This window comes from Salvia splendens, chromosome 6, assembly GCF_004379255.2.
Source record: "Salvia splendens isolate huo1 chromosome 6, SspV2, whole genome shotgun sequence".
Taxonomy (NCBI): Eukaryota; Viridiplantae; Streptophyta; class Magnoliopsida; order Lamiales; family Lamiaceae; genus Salvia; species Salvia splendens.
The window spans coordinates 10,317,806-10,340,519 of NC_056037.1; the positions used below are offsets into that span (position 1 = coordinate 10,317,806).

A 22,714-nucleotide genomic window follows, 5' to 3' on the forward strand; every position below is an offset into this window, starting at 1 on the left:
GTGTACAAAATAGGTCGGCCGACAGAGAAATTTACAATTCTCCTCCATTTGACCCTTTCTTCGTAATTCTGTAGCCAAACTACTGTCAACTAGCTGTCCTACTCCCGCGGCCGCCCCTTCTACTTCTTCTACGAAACCCCCTTTCCCTCCTCATATATTAACTCCGCTCTCCCCCTCTTCTCAAACCATCATCGCAATTTACCAACTAATCTTCATTCCAAACAAACACTTTCACTTCAATGCCGTCGATCCAGCATCCAAATTTCCAAGATTTCTTCCCGCTCATGGCTGAGAAGCTAGGCGGCGACGGATTGCTTGCCGAATTGTGTAACGGTTTCCGGTTATTGATGGACTCTGAGAAGGGGGTCATCACATTTGACAGTTTGAAGAAGAATTCTGCTTTTTTGGGGCTCCAGGAATTGTCGGATGATGATCTTTACAGTATGCTCAAAGAAGGGGATTTCGACGGAGACGGCGCTCTGAATCTGATGGAGTTTTGTGTCTTGATGTTCAGATTGAGCCCAGAGCTGATGGACCCATCTCAGCTTTTGTTGGAAGAAGCTCTTCTACAGGAGGAGGGTTTCCAAGATTTCAACTTTTCTTTGTAATCATTTTGTTTTCCAATTCTTTGTGAAGTAGCCAGTGGTGATTATTCCCGTTTATAGAGAAACAGACTGAATAAATTTAAAGATTCATTGACGTTTGAGATATATACACTGCATAACTACATACACTATCTTCTTTTGTTAGTGTACACTGTAATTTGTGAACAACTAATTCTGAATGATTTTGAGTTCTCTTACTTAGGTCTTAGCTTGGTGGATGTAATTTTTGACACTGAGACTAGTTTAATACACCATTTAGGAAGTTACCATGAGTTTTTTTTTTATTGTGAAGACCAAAGGATGAAAGTGAAGAACTAGCTGTAATTAATTGCTGAATTTTTTAAAGGTGTCATGTTAGACTAACATAAAAAGGTCGTTTTCTTATGAATTTGCACATTTTATGGAAATTACAGGTGGCTAAAATTTTATTCTTTTCTGTAACTACGCAGAAGTTGATTTGTATTGGACTTTTTCTCTTAGACTGGAAGTCTTGACCACATAGGAAACTTCTGATAGTAAGGGCCTCCAAATGTCAGCATCATCTTTTAAATGGTTATGTATTTGTGATCTTTTTGAGTCATTGTTTCTTTCTATCATCTATATGTCCTGGTAGAGCTCCGAACGATACTTGCACCCCCAAATTCTTAGCAGATATATGGAAATATCAGATTCCATGAATAATCTTATGTCTTTGTATCTTCGTTTGTGTATAGCTTGTTTGTGGTTGAACGTTTATGCTCTCACTGATGATATGGAAGCATCGCAGTCTCTTAGAGATGGTGAGACGCTGGTATCGAATGGAGGAAAATTCGAGCTGGGGTTTTTCAGTCCAGGTCGTTCCAAGGACAGGTACTTGGGTATTTGGTACAAGAATATTCCTGTTACAACAGTTGTTTGGGTTGCAAATAGGCAAAACCCCATTAAAGATTGGTCTGGCTTATTGGTGATCAATAACACAAGCGGTCTTGTACTTTCAAATAGATCTAATGCTGTGGTTTGGTCAATAAGTTCGGCAAGGATGGCTCAGGATCCATTGTTGCAACTTCTTGATCATGGAAATCTTGTTGTAAGAGATATGAGAGATGAAAATGCTGATAATTACTTGTGGCAGAGTTTTGATTATCCATCTGATACATTGCTCCCAGGTATGAAGTTAGGATGGGACTTGAGAACTCGTCTTAATAGGCGTATAATATCATGGAAGAGTTCTGATGATCCGGGTCCTGGAGAATTAAGCAGTGGTGTGGAACTTGATGCATATCCAGAGTTAACGATGAATAGAGGCACCAGAAAGTTTTTCCGAGGGGGTCCATGGAATGGTCTGGGATTTAGTGGTGCTCCTGAATTGAAAAAGAATCCTGTTTTTGAGTTCAATTTTGTATCTAACAAGGAGGAGGTTTACTATGTCTATCGACTCCTGAATACATCAGTGATTACAAGGCTTGTTTTGAATCAGACAGCCATGGCTCGCCAGCGGTATGTATGGGTTGAAACAGAGATGTCTTGGAAGCTATATTCTTCAGTACCACGTGACTACTGTGACACTTACAGTTTATGTGGTGCTAATGGATTGTGCGTCATCAGTGACTCACCTGTTTGCCAATGTTTAGAAGGTTTCAAGCCAAAGTTTGACAGTAGCTGGAATTCTATGGACTGGTCACAAGGATGCATCCGAGAGGAGCCTTTAGACTGCGCAAGAAAGCATGATTTCATCAGAATTTCGGGTGTGAAACTTCCAGATACTACACATACATGGGTAAATGGAAGCATGAATCTGAGAAAATGCAAGGAGACATGCTTGAAGAATTGCTCTTGTATGGCTTACTCAAACTCGGATATTAGTGGACGAGGGAACGGATGTGTCCTTTGGTTTGGAGATCTAATTGATATTAGAATGTTTTTCGATGGTGGGCAGGATTTCTATATACGGGTGCCATCTTCGAAGCAAGGTGTGTTTTTCATAACAGTATCACTAGTATAGAGCTCCGACTTGGCCCTGTCTCCAAACCATGCTCCATGTAGATATATTTTTGTTGTAGTGCTGATCAAGATAAAATTCTTTGACAGCAAACAGGTCACGGCTGGTAATATCTGTGGTTGTGGTTCCTATATGTGTATTGCTTCTTCTCATTTGCTATCTTCTCAGAGGAAGGATGAAAGGAAAAGGTAAATAACTGATCATAAGTTACTGTATTCTTTGAGCGTCAGAAAAAGTTCATTTGCCTTTTTCTCTTTCTAACTTTACTTTAATTATTTCTTCATGTCTAGACTATATATTGATCATAATATCAACAAGACCCGTTCAAGAAATCACTACAATATTCTCTGCTAGCTTACATTTTTTGGCACATGCTAGAATGTTCTGATATTCTTAGAAAGTTGGGAAAGATGAAATCCTGGATATAAGTTAATGCACTTTTGGTTTCATAACAATTAGTTCCTGCACAACAGCATCAGTGGAAATGACATAATTGATTCTGATTCACTCTGAGAATAAATGATTTCTTAAGCTTTGGCTTTCAAACAATTTCATGACATTTAGAAAGCATCAAACATAATTTCAAATAAAAAATCAGATTCTTTCATTTTTGTTAATGATGTTCTCTCATTTGTTACTGTTATATGCATTCGTTATGATCGCACTGTAACCAATTTACATCTCTCGTGTCCAGCAAATGAATGAGTCTTCAAATACGAAGGAGATTATTATTTAATAAATTCTTCCACTTTCTGCAGACAAAAATGAAGGACAAGTTGGTCCCGGTGCTGTTGCTGAAAGAGAAGATCTGGGCCTACCCTTACTTGACTTGGCCACAGTAGCCCGGGCCACTAGAGATTTCTCAGTGGACAATCAGCTTGGTGAAGGTGGGTTTGGACCGGTTTACAAGGTGATGATCTTACAATGATTTCTGTTCTCTTGATAAATATAGGGTAACATATACAATTCAAATAATATGGAGTAAGAGATACAAGTCCTTGTACTAAGAATTTGTGTCTAGTCAGTGTTTTGATACTTAACTAATAATGGAGGATAAGGGATTGAACTTACTAGTCCAACTTTCAGGGTGTACTGATGGATGGGCAAAATATTGCTGTTAAAAGGCTTTCTAAGAGTTCTGGACAAGGGCTAAACGAGTTCAAAAATGAAGTGAAACTGATAGCTAAACTTCAGCACAGAAATCTTGTGAGGCTTCTTGCTTGCTGCATTGAAGAGGATGAGAAAATATTGATTTATGAATACATGCGCAACGGAAGTTTGGACTCATCTATATATGGTTCGTGTAATATAGCCTTGTCTGTTATTTTAAAAGATTATTGCATTAACTTGATTCTAAATTATCAGATCAATCAAGAGGGTCACGATTAGGTTGGTCCCAGTGTTTCAACATCATATGTGGCATTGCTCGGGGTCTTCTTTACCTTCACCAGGATTCAAGATTGAGAATTATCCACAGAGATCTCAAGGCTAGTAATGTATTACTAGATGATGCTTTGAACCCGAAGATTTCTGACTTCGGGATGGCTAGACCTTTTGGCGGTGATCAAAGTCAAGCCAACACCAGAAGAATAGTCGGTACATAGTATGTAACTGAACTTGCAACATGTAAGATTTTCTATGGTTTCATCATCATTTTATTATGTGAATTGTTTCCTGCAGTGGCTATATGGCACCAGAATACGCCTTATATGGTTTGTTCTCGGTGAAATCTGATGTTTTTAGTTTTGGCATTCTACTCTTGGAGATTGTGAGTGGAAAAAAGAACACCACGAGATTGGACAATCCACATAACCACAGCAATCTAATCGGATATGTAAGCAACTTGAAGGATAAGCAAAGATTATTTCATCTTCTTCATTTTCTCAAGGCATTTTCTCTGGCTAGGTATGGCAAATGTGGAGAGAAGGCAGGACGCTGGAAGTGATTGGTCCTCTGTTGGATGATGCGCTCGTTAAACATGAGGTGATGCGGTGCATCCATGTAGGTCTCCTGTGCATCCAACAGAATCCAGATGATAGACCAAATATTGCGACAGTGGTGCTAATGTTGAATGGAGAGAGTATGCTACCCCAGCCGAAGGAGCCTGCTTTTCTCATAGATGTGATTCAAACTGAAGCATGTTCGTCGAATGCATCACATTCGGTCAATGATATTACCATCACCATGATGGAGGGTCGTTGAGCTGATTGGTAGAGCTTGGTTATCTCTTTTCGGCCGTAAGATGGTTTTGTAGGCAAATATAGGCATTGTCAATTGAGATATGTTTAAAGTTGTGTCAGCACATCGGATGATTCTTAACAGTACTTGAATCTGCTAATTCTAGTCCATTCATGTATAAATATTTCATTCTTGGATGTACATGACATGTTAGTTCAGGTTTAGAGTTTTTAGGTAAGAAACCTTTGATGTGTGACTGAAATAAACATATATACTGCTCTGTTATGGTATTTACTATTTAGTGACATGAGCTTCAGTCATCTCCTGTCTTCTATATTAGTAGTACTACTTTCTATGTTTCGTATTTTTATCTGTAAGGTTGGATATAGTATGTAACAAACTAAAGTTTGTTAATTCCACTCACTCCTTTTGTCGAACACATTCTCGTCCATTTTTCATAAAAGGAAAATCTCAAGAATTTGCATCGTCATAGGGACCAAAGTTTACATTGTGCAAGTCCCGACCGAAATTTGACAAATCAAGAAGAATTCTGCTTTTTTTGTGGCTCCAGGAATTGTCGGATGATGATCTTAACAGCATCCTCAAAGAAGGGGATTTCGACGGAGATGGCGCTTTGCATCGCATGGAGTTTTGTGTCTTGATGTTCAGATTGAGCCCAGAGTTGATGGATCAATCTCTCTTCTATAGGAGGGGGGTTTCCAAGATTTCAACTTTTGTTTGTAGTGATTTTGTTTTCCAATTCTTTATAGTTTTGCCAATTCTTTATCAAGTAGGCAGTGGAGATTATTCCCATTTACAGAGAAACATACAGATTAAATTACTAAAAGATTCTTTGACGTTTGAGATTATACACTGCATAACTACATACACTATCTTCTTTTGTTAGTTTACACTATAATTTGTGAACAGCTGATTATGAATGATTTTGAGTTTTCTTACTTAGGTCTTAGCTTGGTAGATGTAACATTTGACACTGAGACTTGTTTAATACTCCATTTAGGAAGTTACCATGAGTTTTTTTTATTGTGAAGACCAAAGGATGAAAGTGAAGAACTAGCTGTAATTAATTGCTGAATTTTGTAAAGGTGTCATGTTGCACTAACATAAAAGGTTCTTATGAATATGTAAATAACAAGTGGCTAAAATTTTATTCTTTTCGGTAACTACGCAGAAGTTGATTTGTATTGCACTTTTTCACTCAGACTGGAATTCCTGACCACACAGGAATCTTCTGAGAGGAAGGGCCTCAAAATGTCAGCATCATCTTCTAAATGGTTATAGCTTGTTTGAGTCACTGTTTCTTTCTATCTTTATAATCTTTCCTGACCATATATTTATAATCTTTTTGAGTCACTGTTTCTTTCTATCTTCTATATGTCCTTGTAGAGCTTCGAAAGATACTTGCCCCCCCAAATTCTTAGCAGATATAAGGAAATATCAGAATCCATGAATAATCTTTTGACTTTGTATCTTCGTTTGTGTATAGCTTGTTTGTGGTTGAACGTTTATGCTCTCACTGATGGTATGAAAGCATTGCAGTCTCTTAGAGATGGTGAGACGCTGGTATCGAATGGAGGAAAATTCGAGCTGGGGTTTTTCAGTCCAGGTCGTTCCAAGGACAGGTACTTGGGTATTTGGTACAAGAATATTCCTGTTAGAACTGTTTTTTGGGTTGCGAATAGGCAAAACCCTATTAAAGATTCGTCTGGCTTATTGGTAATCAATAACACAAGCGGTCTTGTACTTTCGAATAGATCTAATGTTGTGGTTTGGTCGGCAAGTTTGGCAAGGATGGCTCAGGATCCATTGTTGCAACTTCTTGATCTTGGAAATCTTGTTGTAAGAGATACGAAAGATGATAGTGCAAATAATTACTTGTGGCAGAGTTTTGATTATCCATCTGATACAATGATGCCAGGTATGAAGTTAGGATGGGACTTGAGAACTCGTCTTAACAGGCGTATTATTGCGTGGAAGAGTTCTGATGATCCGGCTCCTGGAGAATTTAGCAGTGGTGTGGAACTTGATGCGTATCCACAGTTAGTGATGTATAAAGGCACCAGAGTGTTTTACCGAGGGGGTCCATGGAATGGCCTGAGATTTAGTGGTGCTCTTGCAATGAAAAAGAATCCTGTTTACGAGTTCAAGTTTGTATCTAACAAGGAAGAGGTTTACTATGCCTTTCAACTCCTGAATACATCTGTGATTACAAGGCTTGTTGTGAATGAGACCGCCATGGCTCGCCAGCGGTATGTATGGGTTGAAACAGAGATGTCTTGGAAGCTGTATTCTTCAGTACCACGTGACCACTGTGACACTTACAGTTTATGTGGTGCTAATGGATTGTGTGTCATTAGCGACTCACCTCCTTGCCAATGTTTAGATGGTTTCAAGCCGAAGTTTGGCAGTAGCTGGAATTCTATGGACTGGTCACAAGGATGCATCCGAGAGGAGCCTTTAGACTGCGCAAGAAAGCATGATTTCATCAGAATTTCGGGTGTGAAACTTCCAGATACTACACATACATGGGTAAATGGAAGCATGAATCTGAGAAAATGCAAGGAGACATGCTTGAAGAATTGCTCTTGTATGGCTTACTCAAACTCGGATATTAGTGGACGAGGGAACGGATGTGTCCTTTGGTTTGGAGATCTAATTGATATTAGAAAGCTTTCCGATGGTGGGCAGGATCTCCATATGCGGGTGCCATCTTCAAAGCAAGGTGTGTTTTTCATAACAGTAACAGTAGTATAGTGCTACGACTTGGCCATGTCTACAAACCATGCTCCGTGAGGGTATATATTTTCTGTAGTGCTGATCAATATCAAATACTTTTGGCAGCAAACAGGTTGCGGCTGGTAATATCTGTGGTTGTGGTTCCTATATGTGTATTGCTTCTTCTTACTTGCTATCTTTTGAGAGGAAGGATGAAAGGAAAAGGTAAATGCACTGATAAATTTCTGTCTTCTCTGAGCCTCAGAAAGTATTCATTTGCCATATTCTCTTTCTGACTTTGCTTGACTTTTTTCTTCATGTCTAGACTATATATTGATCACAATACCAGCAACCTAAGTCTCCTAAACCTGTTCAAGAAATCGCTACAATATTCTCTGTTGGCTTAACATATTTTTGGCAAATGCTAGAATGTTCTGATATTCAAATAAAGTTGAGAAAATATGAAATCCAGAATATAAGTTAATGTACTTTTAGTTGATGCACAGCAGCAGCAGCAGCAGTAGTAAAGACATAACTGGTTCTGATTTACTTGGAGAATAAATAGTTTCTTAAGCTTTGGCTTCAAAGCACTGTCATGACATTTAGAAAGTAACAAACATCATTTCAAATAAAAAATCTGATTCGTTCATTTTTGTTACTGATGTTCTGACATTTGTTACTGTTATATGCATTTGTTATGATCGCACTGTAAATGAGTCTTCAAGTACCAGAGAGATTATTATTTAATAAATTCTTCCAACATCCGCAGAGAAAAATGAAGGTCAAGTTGGTCGCGGTGCTGTTGCTGAAAGAGAAGATCTGGGCCTACCCTTACTTGACTTGGCCACAGTAGCCCAGGCCACTGGAGATTTCTCAGTGGACAATCAGCTTGGTGAAGGTGGATTTGGACCCGTTTACAAGGTGATGATCTTACCATAATTTATGTTTTCTTGATAAATATACAACTCAAATAATATGGAGAAGAGATAAGAGAGTCCTTATATTTGGAATTTGTAGTCAGTCGGAAATTGTATTTTGATACTTAAACTAATAATGGAGGATAAGGGAGTGAATGTGTACCGGAATTGAATCCACTTGCCCACTTACTAGTCCAACTTTCAGGGTGTACTGATGGATGGGAAAGATATTGCTGTAAAAAGGCTTTCTAAGAGTTCAGGACAAGGGCTAAACGAGTTCAAAAACGAAGTAAAACTGATTGCTAAACTTCAGCACAGAAATCTTGTGAGGCTTCTTGCTTGCTGCATTGAAGAGGACGAGAAAATATTGATCTATGAATACATGTGCAACGGAAGTTTGGACTCATCTATCTTTGGTTCGTATAATATATTTCTGCCGTTGCCTTGTAGTTTAGTTTGCACACAGTCTGTTATATACAAAGATTATTGCATTGACTTGATTCTAAACTATCAGATCAATCAAGAGGGCCCTCACTATTAGATTGGTCCCAGCGTTTCAACATCATATGTGGCATTGCTCGGGGTCTTCTTTACCTTCACCAGGATTCGAGATTGAGAATCATCCATAGAGATCTCAAGGCTAGTAATGTATTACTAGATGATGCACTGAACCCGAAGATTTCTGACTTCGGGATGGCTAGACCTTTTGGTGGAGATCTAAATCAAGCCAAAACCAAAAGAATAGTTGGTACATAGTATGTAATTCAACTTATAGCATAGTAAGATTTGATTTATATTCTATGGTTTCATCATCATTTTATAATGTGAATGGTTTCCTGCAGTGGCTATATGGCACCAGAATACGCCTTATATGGTTTGTTCTCGGTGAAATCTGATGTCTTTAGTTTTGGGATTCTGCTCTTGGAGATTGTGAGTGGAAAAAAGAACACTACGAGATTGGACAATCCACATAAGCACAGCAATCTAATAGGATATGTAAGCAAGTTGAAGGATAAGGAAGAATTATTTCATCTTCTTCATTTTCTAAAGGCATTTTGTCTGGGTAGGTATGGCAAATGTGGAGAGAAGGCAGGGCGCTGGAAGTGATTGGTCCTCTGTTGGATGATGCGCTCGTTAAACATGAGGTGATGCGGTGCATCCATGTAGGTCTCCTGTGCATCCAGCAGAATCCAGATGATAGACCAAATATGTCGACGGTGGTGCTGATGTTGAATGGAGAGAGTACGCTACCCCAGCCGAAGGAGCCTGCTTTTCTCATAGATGTAATTCCAAGTGCATGCTCGTCGTCCTCCACGAATGCGTCAGCATCACATTCGGTCAATGATATAACCATCACAATGATGGAGGGTCGTTGAGTTTATTCGTAGAGCTTGGTTATTTCTTTTAGGCCATAGATGTGATCGGTACATTGTTTTGTAGGCAACTTGAATCTGCTAATCCTAGTACCTTATGTTCTTGTTAATGGAATATATTTCATTCTTGGATGTACATGACATGACCCATAAAAGTTTTAGTTAAGGTTTAGCGTGTTTATGGCAGAAACCTTTGGTGTGATGCATGACTGAAATAAACATACTGTTGTTATGGTATTAAGTGACATCAGTTTCAGTCATTTCTTGTCTTCGTATATCAGGTTTGGAATTTTTTTTCAATGTAGTAAACATATTCCAGATATCTTAAAATCAATGTGTCTGTGTGTTTTCAGTGGATGACTTTTTGGTGCATTCTGAGTGATAGTTGGCTTTTGCTTGTTAATGTTAGCATTTGTTGATAAGGAGGATATGAAGTTTACTACAGGAGCTGGAACTTATGCTGGCGATGGCTCAAGACGCCCTTCCCAGCTTGAACTGCAGCAGGCTTTTCAGCAACAGATATGCATTGCCACCATTGCCGTTGATTTCCAAAGATTCTACATCTTTATTTGGTGAGAATGCCATTGTATTTCTTGCTCTACTCCACATGTTTACTTAACACAATACTCCATTCGTCCTATAGAAATAGACATTACTCTCTCTGTCCCTCAAAGATTGTCCCATTTTTCCATTCCCGTCCATCCACAAAATTTGTCTCATTTAACTTTTTACCATTTTTTGTAGTGGACCTCATATTCCACTAACTCATTCCTACTCACATTTTATTATAAAACTAAAAGTAAGACTCACATTCCACTAACTTTTTCAACTCACTTTTCATTACATTTCTTAAAAGCCGTGGTCGGTTAAAGTGAGACAATCTTTGTGGGACGGAGGGAGTATTTTCTATTACATACGTCCCACATAAATAGTCTATATTCATTTATAGAAATTTTTCCATAACTCAGTACCGCGAAGAATCTAGTCCCACCATCCACTAACACTAGTATTTCAACTATTTTTTTCTTTTCTTTTACTTTATTATTATTATGTTGTATTAAAACTCGTGTCTATCCTAAAGTGTCTATTTCTATTGGACGTAGGGAGTAAATTTTAACACACTCAATTACTTTATTAGTTACACATTAAAAATTTTGATTAATTTTAGTGATGAGTCATGCCATTAAGATGTCAAAGGTTTAGAGAGACGAAACAGGAGATACGTGAGCATGACGCACGTGTAGGACAAGAATTTATTCATGTTTAGATAAACTTTTGTGGAGAATGAACAAAGCAAATATGGTTCGTATATGCTTCTAAGGAAAGCTATTATTTCTACACCTCAGAATATAATCCAGATACTTGAATCAGGGCTATGTGCAGTATCACTGCATCTATTCTAATAATGTTCGTGTGTTTATGAGTTATTATTGCAGAAAAGAAAAGAAGAGAACTATAATAACTACTGAAAATGATCATGTCCCTTTCCAGCATTTTGGTTATAATTTAAATTATCCGTTTCATCCTAAATAATTGGTGTCTAAGATGCGTCAAAACAACATACCAATGAGGTAGGTAATTAATTCAATTGTAATCTTGCAAATTCTAAAAATGTAAAGAATTTGTAATTAAATACTTATAAGTTATAAAACACCTCCATTTGATATGTGATGTTGCCGTCATTGATATTGGGTTTCCTATTCATATGTTTTACTTGACTTGCACACTAATTTGTACCAATCAAATTAGTGGGAGACACTATTACATGAGTAGTACGAAAATTAATATACAAAACATACTGTGCTATATATGTTGACATTTTACTTCTTCACTACTGTAGAAATGGTTCATTGTTCCTTTCTTTTTCGTTTTGAAAATACTCATAGTTTTCCATTTTCTCGTGTTCACTAAATTCATCTTTTTTTCTTAACCTAGAATAAAATTACCATTTTTATATTTTGGATGAACAAAAATGGATATATTTATAATTGGAACATAATCATGGAGTATATCAAACTTTAATTAACATTTTACAAGTACACGAAATGCATTCTCTTGATATGTATGATCATTAGCCGGCCGCCTCATGTACAAATCAACAGGAACTCGCTATTTTACTAATTATTAACCTCAACATTATCTATTACTAATAATTACTAGATATATTATGTAACTAATTTTTAAATAGGCGGTGGATATGTATGATGAGCATCATATAAGGAACAAATAATTTTCAAACATTTAATTTATAATAAACCCTAAAAAGGAGGGTTGCCAATTAATGTCCATTGGCACATAGGCCCCACATTCCCTTCTGACTTCCCACTCATAATATTATTCCAAACATATAAACATTATTAAAAGTCATATTTTCGATCAAATGAACTCCCAATCCCCCTTCTAGAATTCAATTATTCCTTTTCAATCCTGTTTAGAAATTTAACACTGCCAGCTCTTTCTCACCACCTCCAAAAGCTAGCTCCTTAACATTGTTATCCTTTCCCTTTTCTGCTCATTTTTTGCTACAACCAACAAAACTTTGATACTCTAATTCATGATCATGAACTATCATTTCTAACCAACACTTTTAATCATAATTCTTCAATTATTACAGGGGTTATATATAATTAACATATTCTGCGTACAGTTTGTTCCCTAGCTAGCAAACTAATCTTTTGCCAAAGCTGCATCAGTTTGGCCAAAAAGTATACTTTTTCATGTAGTCTTTGTGTCTCTGCATTTGCTTCTCTGTCATCTCTCATCTACCTGTGAGCTGCTACTTAGATATTAGCATGGAGTTTGATTAGAGTGAGATGCTGCTTGCTTATCTGAATGTACCACCAAATGTAGGAGTCCAAAAGTCGACTGATGTTTCGTGCGTCACCGGAAAAGTGGTCGAAACAGGCACCAGACATAGCCCTCGGCTTCTAAGATCTTTCGATTTTTCAGGATTATTCTGCTATAACAATTTTAATAAAATGTTCTAAGTTTGAATCATGGTATGAATGAAGATTATTCGAGATTTTATGTACCTGATGATTCTGCATGGGAGCACCATTTTTCATGTAGGGTGCACTTAAGGCCTGATATTTCATACTCCGTATAAGAATATTTCAGTTTATTTAGAAATTAGTACTTGAAATGAAGGTGTGATTGGTGAAGGAGGCTTACAGTGACTTGTTCGTGGAGAAATTTGATGTAGTCAATCGCTTCAGAGAGCACGGAAGCGGTATCGGTCTGAAAATTGTTTAATACTCCATTAAGAAGAGAAGAGAAAAGGAAATTATATGTTTGATATTTAGTTGAAGAGATTAGAGATGAAGAGTTTTACCTTTCCAAAAGGCGAGACCAATTGTTGAAGTGCCGTTATTCTGTCTCCCATGTTCTCTTTCCTCGCCTAATCCACAAATCATTAATCTCATTCTCATCTCAATAATGAAAACTAAAGAAAAGCTGAATTTCAGAGATTCATCTTTACCAAATGAAAAGCAAAAGCTCAAGCTATATGCATACCTTAAAAGCTGGAAAAGGCGATGGTGTTTCGCTTCGCGCCCTTTTGTTCGTGCTGTTTTTCTTCGTTTGGTCCTTGCCCTGATTCACATAACCGGACTTGATGATGCGAAGAAAAGGTAACAAACCCTAATTTGCTAAGAAAAGATATAGAAATACCTGTGGTTTGGCATCCAAGGCTGGAATCTGATTTTGTAAGGGCGGGAAAAAGCTCGATGTCATGGCGGTCGACGCGTTCTGGAAGGGAGCGACACTGCCAGGCTGCGGCGGATATGGATAATTGGATATGGTTGGGTTTTGGTAGGTAGAGTGGTGCTGATTTTCAGATAACAAGAGGGCGTAGGCAGCGCTGGAGTCCACCTGAAAAGAGGTGCTTAAACTCTGCGATGTGATGCTGCTGCTGCTGCTGCTGTCGTTGGAACTAAAGTGTGGCTGAAACCTTTCCCCTTTTTCATCTCTAGTTTTCAATCAAACCATAAATAAATACTAGTAATATTCCTGTGAATTGAATATAATTAATGAAAAGAGTGAAAGGCTTACAATAGAGCTTGGTTCCAATCGAGGCCTAATCCCATCATTTGCAAATTACTTTCCATTCTGACAGATTGATCGTCTGCGGTGGTGGCGGAGTCCCTGTCCGCCATCTCCGACGGCCAGCCGTAGCTTGCGATGGCATTTAAAGTGGTCGAGGTGCTGCTGATTCTTGGGGTATCCCACCAGCTTCCGTTTCCTGCCTGGAACTCATCTGCCATCACTTTTTACTTTTCTATTTTTTTTCTCAACCAAAGTCGCTTATGCTTCAACACACTTTTGAATGATAAACCGAAATCACACCGCATCATGCTATTTATACATGTATCAATTTCAATAAATACTACATAGCTAGTAGATATCGTGGTTGACTTTTTATCTAAGTAGGTCATCTTCAACACAATTTCCCTTCTAGTCAATCATACAGTGTACTGTATTTTTTAAATATTAATTAATACTGTCATTCAACAGAATTTGTGCATATCAAGTCATTATCGTATTAATATGATACACATTAAACACAAATATCACTAAGATTTATATACACTTATAATTACTACAAATATTTAAGATTATAATAGGGTAATGATATTTGTAATACCCTACGTTAATATAAAAAACTGTGAAAATTATTATGTTATAACAGATTGGCTATTTTACTTTTTTGTTGATAAATACGTGAGCTTTAATGTCATCCACTCGTTTTAAGATTTAATGGTGCAGGTCTTAATTGTGAATTGGATAGTATATGCATTTTAACATGACCCATAATATTATCATTTTTAAGTAATAATTATATGATGATTCCGTAAATTTGTAAAATACGTAAACATTAAGGTCATGCTTAGTACGTAAACTAAAATAATACAATTTTTTTAGAATTCAGAGGTTGAGGCAATTAAAAGTACTACTATAAATTAATGTGCTCAAAATTCTTTTGGAAAATAGACTCGGTAATTACACAGCAGAATTCTCACTACAATTAATTCATTACTCCATTTTCAATCTATTGTTCGATAATTTTTCTGTATTAGTTCCACCTTCTAAACTTTTTTTCAAGGGATTACTTCCATTCTGATGATGTTATCATGTATAGTTACCATATCACACTATTTTATACACACACAAACTATATAAGCATTTCTTGTCATTTAGTAATCCTTAGTACTATTGAGTAAGAAATTAAAGGGAATTTCCACAGTACTAGTGGTGGAGTCAATATCAGTGACTAATAATACCACCAGATTCAATTTCACAAAAGCCATCATTTTCTTCTCTCTCTCAAACACACAAACACAGGTGAAGGCTGAAGATGGTGACGACAGTCATCAACAAGTGTTTGTGTGGAGACATAAAATTGAGAACGGAAAGAGTTTCAATTTTGTCATTAAATATACTTACTTTATATAGGACCATGCTTCCATTATCCAGACGTAATGGATGTATGTCAGTTTATTGGTCTGCTTAGCACAATATATTCACCCCCCTTCTAATTATTTGTATTCATATCATTGCAATGCCAATATATAGGGACTAAAGTAAAAATGTACCATGACTACTTGTTTCTAATACTATTAGTCTTTGATAATCAATTCTTTCTTGTTTTAAATCAGTTGCCAATCTAGCTATTTTCTGCAAATATATATAGCTAGAAATCTATTAATGTTTATTTTTTTTTGGTTAATGGTAAAGGATGTGGCAATAGTCAATATGCCTCTTCACATTAGTACTTATTGAAATTGCCATAATTATTTTGAATTCATAATTTCCAATAGTTGTACTTCCTCCGTCCCACTAAAGATGATTCATTTTTCTTGATTTGTCCTAACCAAGATGATCTATTACTAAAATTGAAAATTCTATTTCTACTTTATTTCCTCTTACTTCACTCTCTCCATTTACACATAAAATAAATGTGCATAAAATCTCGTACCGCCCAAGGAATTAGTCATCTTTCTTGGGACGGAGGGAGTAATGTACAAACAGACGTTCTATGTACTGTTTTAAACATAGGGTGTTGCCTGCCGTCAATCCTGTTTTGACCCTCATTTTCAACAAACAAAACAAGTCAACGAGTGGGATCCACGCGGAAGCTGCGCGTGCGGGCGGAGTGCCCCTCTTTCAATTGCGATTTAATTTCATCCCCATAAATACATTAGAGACGAGAGTTTAGCATGAACAAATTCAGGAGAAATAATTCGAATTTTCTTCAATTTAATAAATTATCTCAACAGCTTATGATTTTCATAATTCTTGATACTTAACAATTAACTATTTTAATAATATAAGTCTCGAGCGACCAAATAGTTACCAATTTTCCTAAAGAAACTAATCAAGAATAAATTTGGAATACTATTGATCTTAATTTTATAATTTAAGATTATTATTATTGTAAAAATAAGCGTGTATACATATATAAGCAAAGCAGATATAATATAAAAATAAAAATAAGAATTAATATGTAAAGTGAGCGTGTTCCTAATTTCATTAAGTATAAATGGTTCCTACTACATGACCAACCCTGTCCCTCAATGTGGAAATTATAAAAAATATTAGTAAGACTGTACTAATCTATATGAAATATCCCACATTTAAGAAAAACTAGAAAAAGAGATCAGAAGCTGACTTTTACCAAAAGTCAAGATTGAGCATAAGAGCATGCACAACGGAGAGCAGGCGCTCGTCCGTCCGTCCGTGCCAGCGGCGCAGCACCGCTGTCCGCCGCTGCGCTCTTGCCGCTGGCACGGCGCTGCTCGATGCATCGAGCACGTCCGTGCCAGCTAGCAGGCGACGTGACAGTGTGTAATTGGCCAACGGCATATCCGTTGGAAAATTATTTTTTTATTTTTTAAAAAAAAAAACGAAAATAATACCAAAAAAGTAAAAAAAATCCTAATCCCAAAAAATGGCCGTTTTTTTCGCCCGTTTTTCTGTATTTTTTTATTTTCCCCAAAATCATCTATAAATACACACATTCATCATCCATTTGTCACATCAAATCATCTCTCATTTATCTCTCATTCATATTTTTCATACAACTTATCTACACCTTCATCTCTCACTCAAAACCTCAAATGGATTTCACCCATCTCATTGCGGAAGCGGAGCGCGAAGAATAAGAATACTACGAACAACATTGTGCCGCTTATGAAGCATATGTCGCAGCGAATACCCCCGCCCCTCCTCCTCAACCAACTAGATCAACTCGCCGCTACATCCATCGTGACCGGGAGGGAGCCCACGAAAGGCTCGTTGCCGACTATTTTTTGCCGACCCGCCGAGGTTTCCGGAAGATTACTTTAGGCGCGGTTTTCGCATGTCAAAATGTTTGTTTATGCGTATTGTCAACACATTGTCCGCCCGTGTTGAATTCTTCCAAACAGGTCCAGATGCAGTCGGTCGGCAAAGTCTCTCGGCTTTGCAGAAGTGTACGTGTGCCATCTGACAACTCGGTACTGGGCAAACGGCCGACCTCTTCGATGAGTATTTGCATGTCGGTGAGTCCACTGGAATCCTTTGTCTTAAAATTTTTTGCGAGGGCGTTCGTACAGCTTTCGGTGATGAATTCCTTCGAGCACCCACCACCGATGATTGCCATCAGTTGCTTCGTCTTCACGAATCAGTCCATGGCTTTCCCGGTATGCTTGGCAGCATTGACTGCATGCATTGGAGGTGGAAGAATTGCCCGGCTGCTTGGAGGGGGCAACACTTAAGCGGCCACAAAGGCGGCAGCCCAACACTTATCCTTGAAGCGGTCGCCGACTACCGCCTATGGATTTGGCATGCATATTTCGGTGTTGCCGAATCCAACAACGACTTGAACGTGCTCTATTCTTCACCCCTCTTCAATAATGTGTTGAATGGTGTAGCACCGGCGATCGACTTCACCGTCAACGGAAATGTATACCACATGGGTTACTATCTCACCGATGGTATCTACCCAAGGTGTAGGGCTGACAATTTTTGACATGACACGATAACACGACACTAACCGGCACGAAATTAATGGGTTTGGGTCAGAGCTTATTGGGTTCGCGTCCTTATCGGGTCGACCCGTTAAGGACACGAAAATTTCGTGTCGTGTTCTTGTCGGGTTCGTGTTATCCGTTAAGAAATAATATTATTAATTCTTATTATTTTCATTTTTGTTGAATTTTTGTTTGATTTTGTTGGATTTTTGTTGGATTTTGTTACTAAGAAATTATTGATGTTTTAATGTTTAGATCAGATTTTTTAATTAGCAATTGGATGTTTTTAATAGGTTTAACTGTTATCAGGTCGTGTTGTTATCGAGTCGTTTTTGTGTCATCTTATGTACGTGTTGTTATCGTGTCGTGTTGACCAGAAGTGGTTCGTGTCGTTATTGGATTTGTGTCGTGTTCGTGTCTGAGGGGTAGCGGGTCGTGTTCGTGTTTGTGTTTGGGGTTTTTTTTAACGGGTCGTGTTCGTGTTTATTGTTATCGTGTCGTGTCGTTATCGTGTCGACACGATAACGACCCGACACGCACGATTTGCCACCCCTACCAAGGTGGTCGACTTTCGTGAAGACGCTCAGCAACCCGCAAGACCCGAGACTGGTTCTTTTTGCGCAGCTTCAAGAGTCCGCGCGGAAAGATGTCGAAAGAGCTTTTGGGGTCCTTCAAGCTCGATTCAACATTGTGAAGGCCCCGTCTCGGCTGTGGTACGTGAAAAATATCGCCGACATCATGTACACGTGTATTATCTTACACAACATGATTATAGTCGACGAATGACCTATGGCGACTAGCTTTTACGATGAGGATGAAGCCGGAAGGTCTCCCCCACGCCGAGGTGTGCATACGACGGTGGGTGAGAGGATCGAAACAAGACACACAATGCGCGATACCCGAACCCACGTTGAGCTACAAGAAGACCTAATCAAACACATGTGGGCGAAATTCGGCCACGAGTAGTGGGTTTTTTAATTTTATGAATTTAATTATGAAATTTTAAATTTTTAGGAGTTTAATTATGTAACTTTTAATTTTTAGGATTTTAATTATGTAATTTTTATTTTTTAAGATTTTAATTATGTAATTTTTAATTTTTAATGTATTTTGTAATATTATTCCGGGTATGTTTAATGTATTTTAATTTTGTGGAAATATTTTTATTTAAATTAAATAATGGAATGGTGGGACCCTTGTGCTCGTCCTTGCGAAAGAGCACGGCTGTGATATTGTGCTCTTGCCTAAGAGCAGGCAGAAAAAGTGGGGCCGAGCCCACAACCGTGCTCGTTGGCAAGAGCGCGGTTGTGAATGCTCTAATGCAAGCTAATAATTCTTGTTGATATTAGTCAATATGGGTGTTTATGACTCAACGATGTGACACATTGATCTCCTTGACATTCTTTTCCCCTTTCACATGTTCAATCTCGTCAAATATTAATAATCGCGTAACGATTGACTACTAATCTGTGATCATGAGGTTAATTTCATGCTTGAAGGAAATTAATTTTGTTCAAAATTAGCTGTTACGTACACTTGCACATTAAATACATGATCCTATTGATCCCTAAATTTTGTATGGTATTTTAGTTTATGATCTCTCAAAAAAATACTAGCAATATATGGGGTAGTATTGTTTTTAAACTAAAAGATAATATCATTTGAAGTACTTACTATAATAATCTAGCCTTAGGACTATTTCAGACCTTTGATTTCTTCATTTCATTAATTGTCGCCATTTTCTGAAATGAGATTTAAAACTGACATTTGTATTTTATTTATCTTTTAAAATTCGTTCTCCATCTTGCAAAAGTCATAATATAACGGTATGAAATGTAGCATACACACAGATGTGACGAAATCCATCTCATAATTTACGTTTTCTTTTTCGATGAAATACAATGCTCAAAACCCATAAATAAAGGGCGAGCAAAATGAATAAACGGGACAAACACAATCCACAACAAACATCAAATTAGGTGGCAACACTTACAAACATAGACACGCACCAATGCACGAGCCAAATCCACTAAAGTAGTGCAATGAAAAATCAGGATGAATGAGCAACCACTACAAACAAAAAATCGTTAAGGATAATTTTTAATGCAATTAATGACATTATCAGTGGGCAACAACCATGATGAATTTTTAAATTACTAGTCATATACAATTTTCATGATTGTATTTCATAAATTTATATTATATTTATCGATAGTTATATAATAATTAGTCATAGTCAATACTCTCCTACTAAATAATCTCATTAGTTAATGAGTCCCAATGCCCACCTGGCCCTAATAAAAACAAAAATAAATAACACACAATAATAGAAGCGCATGAGATGTTAAGATATTTTGGTCTAACCAAGTCAATGCAATGCGCGTAATTAAATATGCGAAATTAACGCCACAGAAAAATGCATAAGCTAATCATGTCGTTTCTTTTCTTGGAAATTACTCGGAAAACAATGTACCATAATTAGTCATCATGCTACAATTTTAAGGTTTGATGTTACATGGGCTCTGAGATCTCGGATCCAAATTCGTGTTAGGCCATCCACAATGGGACGCCCTAAGGCGCGCCCTAAAGCCCTCCCTATGTACCGCCACGTCAGCATTTTATCCTTCTGTCCTTCCACCTGCAGTGGGGCGCCCTAAACATTTTACAATTGTTTTGTTATTTAATTTAAATGTTTTCAAATATATAAATGCAAACTTATTAAAAAAACACAACGATTAACTAAAAGAATGGCAAAAAATTCATTGGTTTTAAAAAAAAAGTTATACGAGTTAGAAATTAAAAAAAATGACTATCCTACAAAAGTTTCAACTTCCGGCTCAACTCATCGCTCAACCTCTGGAGGCGCTTGGCTTGGGCCGGATCCGTACACTTCATAAGGGCGTTGTGCGTATCCAACAACGTCCGCGCCATCGAGGCAGTTGCCAAATCCGCGTAGGCAAGTGTCACCTGGATCGTCGTCGGGGTCGGGGGGGGGGCGGCGACCGAGGAGGATGTCGCCTTCGCCTTGTTCTACGCAGCCTTGACGCCTATGGGACGCCGCTGGGAGGACATCGGTGTGCCGGAACTTTATTCCTCCGTGCACGTCTGGTTGAGCTCCACCGGATGAGTTCCGCTTTCGCTGATCGTGTAACCACTAGTGTCGGTGGTCTTCGTCCTCTTCGCCGCACCGGTGAGCAGAATCCCGCCTTGGAACTTCTGCCTGTCCCTCAAGAGCGCCCAGATGTTGAAATGTTTGAAATCGCCTTACATGGACTGGTACGACAACAACGCTCTATCGCGCACGTCGCTCAAGCTCTCGCCGCTTCCCTGATCCCTCGAGCACTTCTCGTACTCCGCCGCGAACAGGTTGACTTGCTTCTTCACCTGATCTCAGTGCTTGCGCAACTGCTCTCGTTGGCGCTTGTACGCGCTCGGCGGCTTCGCCTCATTGTAGCGCTCGGCGATGCGCTCCCAGTAAACGAGCTGCTTCTGGTTGTTCGCGAATATCAGGTCCTCCGATATATCCACCCAACACCTCGCCAAGACGAGGGTTTCATCCGGCTGGTAGTTCGTACGACCGGGGGCGTACTCTTCACAAGTTGTCGGAGGTGGCAACTTGTGCGCCAGGTGCTTGGTCCGCTTCTTTCTGGCGGCGGCGGCGGCGACGGCGCGACGGGAAGCGGCGGTAGGGCGAGTTGAGACGGCTCCATGTCAAAGAGACCGTACAATCCGTACTGAAGTCCGGATCGTACTGCGTGTTGGCGTCGAACGACCGATATTCGCCAGGTTGTGTACCCGGCCACCGTGCGCCATCTCCAAACAACGGGCTACTAGGACTTGAGTATCCACCGGAATCCATTTTATAGCGTAATTTGAAAGTTTAAAAGTTAATCGAAAAGGTACAAATGAAAAGTGAAGCTAGGGTATATATATAACAAAATTTTCGAATTAAAAAAAAAAACAAAACGCGTTGCATCATCTGCGTCGCCTACAGTGGGCGGACGATGACGCGGACGATGCCCTATCGTCCGCGAACTAAGCGTCGGGCGCGGATGACGCATCGTCCGTCGTCCGCGGTGCCACACGGGTGGACGATAGCGCGCCCGATGCAATTGGGCGCGCTATCGTCCGCCCCATTGTTGATGGCCTTATAGTTCGAAATGTTGGGAGATTAATAAAATATTTTACAATTTAAGGTTAATACAGTACAATTTTATTTAATTAGCGTCATCACTTTAAAAAAAACGTTGGTGAGTTAAATTTCGGTAACGAGCACTTACTAAAAGTATTTGGGCTCGTGCTGTCGAGCAAAACATTTCATCATTCTTCTCCAAATGTAAAATATAAGTATGGGACTATGGGACTATATCCAACCCCACCTCAATTAAACAAAAAATTGATCATTCTTGCAAATAAACGACGAACATAATGTCACGCATTTTAAGAAATCAATCATTGAGACCGTACTCCAAATGGCCAGTTTGATAAGGGTAATTTCCTTATCAAGATGCCAGAGACGATAAAAGAGATAAAAGAGAAGTCCCGGGAGGCGGAATCCCGTCGACAACTGAAGCTTAAACAAAATGCGTAAAATAAAACATAAAGAAACGTAAATTCATAAATTCGTTCTTTGAAAGGAATAACAATGACACTTATTTATAATACTAAATACTCTAACTTAAGGAACAAGAAAATATCCTAAACATATATGGAAAAGATATGACAAATCACTAATAAACTAATTAATAAAGATATTGGGATATTCATATAGATATGCACGTATCAACTCCCTCACGGTTGAAATCCACCTTGGCCTCAAGGTGGAAATCACGACGCAACAACGAGAGTTGAAAGCCAAAAATTGTTGACAGACGTCTCCTCCTGGATCAAACGCACAACGAACAGCGGAACGTCTCCC

At 38.4% G+C, this 22,714-nt stretch overlaps 3 protein-coding genes across 4 annotated transcripts; 2 read left to right on the top strand and 1 right to left on the bottom strand.

Moving 5' to 3' along the window:
- Window positions 1-62: 62 nt before the first annotated feature.
- On the top strand, window positions 63-710 carry LOC121808389 (calcium-binding protein KRP1-like). Its single transcript, XM_042208855.1, has one exon. The coding sequence runs from the start codon at window positions 240-242 to the stop codon at window positions 606-608; it is 369 nt and encodes a 122-aa protein (XP_042064789.1). The 5' UTR covers window positions 63-239; the 3' UTR covers window positions 609-710.
- A 145-nt stretch (window positions 711-855) lies between these two features.
- LOC121808766 lies at window positions 856-9,977 on the top strand. Its single transcript, XM_042209346.1, has 15 exons — window positions 856-2,554; window positions 2,673-2,771; window positions 3,342-3,493; window positions 3,670-3,880; window positions 3,949-4,186; window positions 4,264-4,417; window positions 4,489-4,777; window positions 5,726-5,736; window positions 6,169-7,504; window positions 7,624-7,722; window positions 8,267-8,418; window positions 8,620-8,830; window positions 8,929-9,169; window positions 9,257-9,410; window positions 9,482-9,977. The coding sequence occupies exons 1-15, from the start codon at window positions 1,261-1,263 to the stop codon at window positions 9,788-9,790; spliced, it is 4,950 nt and encodes a 1,649-aa protein (XP_042065280.1). The 5' UTR covers window positions 856-1,260; the 3' UTR covers window positions 9,791-9,977.
- A 2,312-nt stretch (window positions 9,978-12,289) lies between these two features.
- LOC121806539 (transcription factor bHLH112-like) lies at window positions 12,290-14,137 on the bottom strand. 2 transcript variants are annotated; one of them, XM_042206618.1, is made up of 7 exons: window positions 13,838-14,137; window positions 13,457-13,754; window positions 13,301-13,378; window positions 13,119-13,184; window positions 12,959-13,024; window positions 12,820-12,870; window positions 12,290-12,746 (listed from the first exon to the last, which is right to left on the bottom strand). In XM_042206618.1, exons 1-7 carry the CDS (start codon window positions 14,047-14,049, stop codon window positions 12,612-12,614), a joined length of 906 nt encoding a protein of 301 aa, XP_042062552.1. In that variant the 5' UTR covers window positions 14,050-14,137; the 3' UTR covers window positions 12,290-12,611. The 2 variants fall into 2 exon arrangements, with proteins under 2 accessions (XP_042062552.1, XP_042062553.1); XM_042206619.1 differs by having other exon boundaries at window positions 12,290-12,743; window positions 13,838-14,136.
- Between the last annotated feature and the right edge of the window lie 8,577 nt (window positions 14,138-22,714).

Bases quoted from the DNA above. Each gene is read 5' to 3' on its own strand.
- LOC121808389 (XM_042208855.1), top strand. From the start codon at position 240: ATGCCGTCGATCCAGCATCCAAATTTCCAAGATTTCTTCCCGCTCATG.
- LOC121808766 (XM_042209346.1), top strand. From the start codon at position 1,261: ATGGAAATATCAGATTCCATGAATAATCTTATGTCTTTGTATCTTCGT. The intron at 8,419-8,619 runs GTGATGATCTTA...TCCAACTTTCAG, and splicing joins GATTTGGACCCGTTTACAAG to GGTGTACTGATGGATGGGAA. The intron at 9,411-9,481 runs GTAAGCAAGTTG...TTGTCTGGGTAG, and splicing joins ACAGCAATCTAATAGGATAT to GTATGGCAAATGTGGAGAGA.
- LOC121806539 (XM_042206618.1), bottom strand. From the start codon at position 14,049: ATGGCAGATGAGTTCCAGGCAGGAAACGGAAGCTGGTGGGATACCCCA. The intron at 13,755-13,837 runs GTAAGCCTTTCA...ATTGAAAACTAG, and splicing joins GATTGGAACCAAGCTCTATT to AGATGAAAAAGGGGAAAGGT. The intron at 13,025-13,118 runs GTAAAACTCTTC...AACAATTTTCAG, and splicing joins TGGTCTCGCCTTTTGGAAAG to ACCGATACCGCTTCCGTGCT.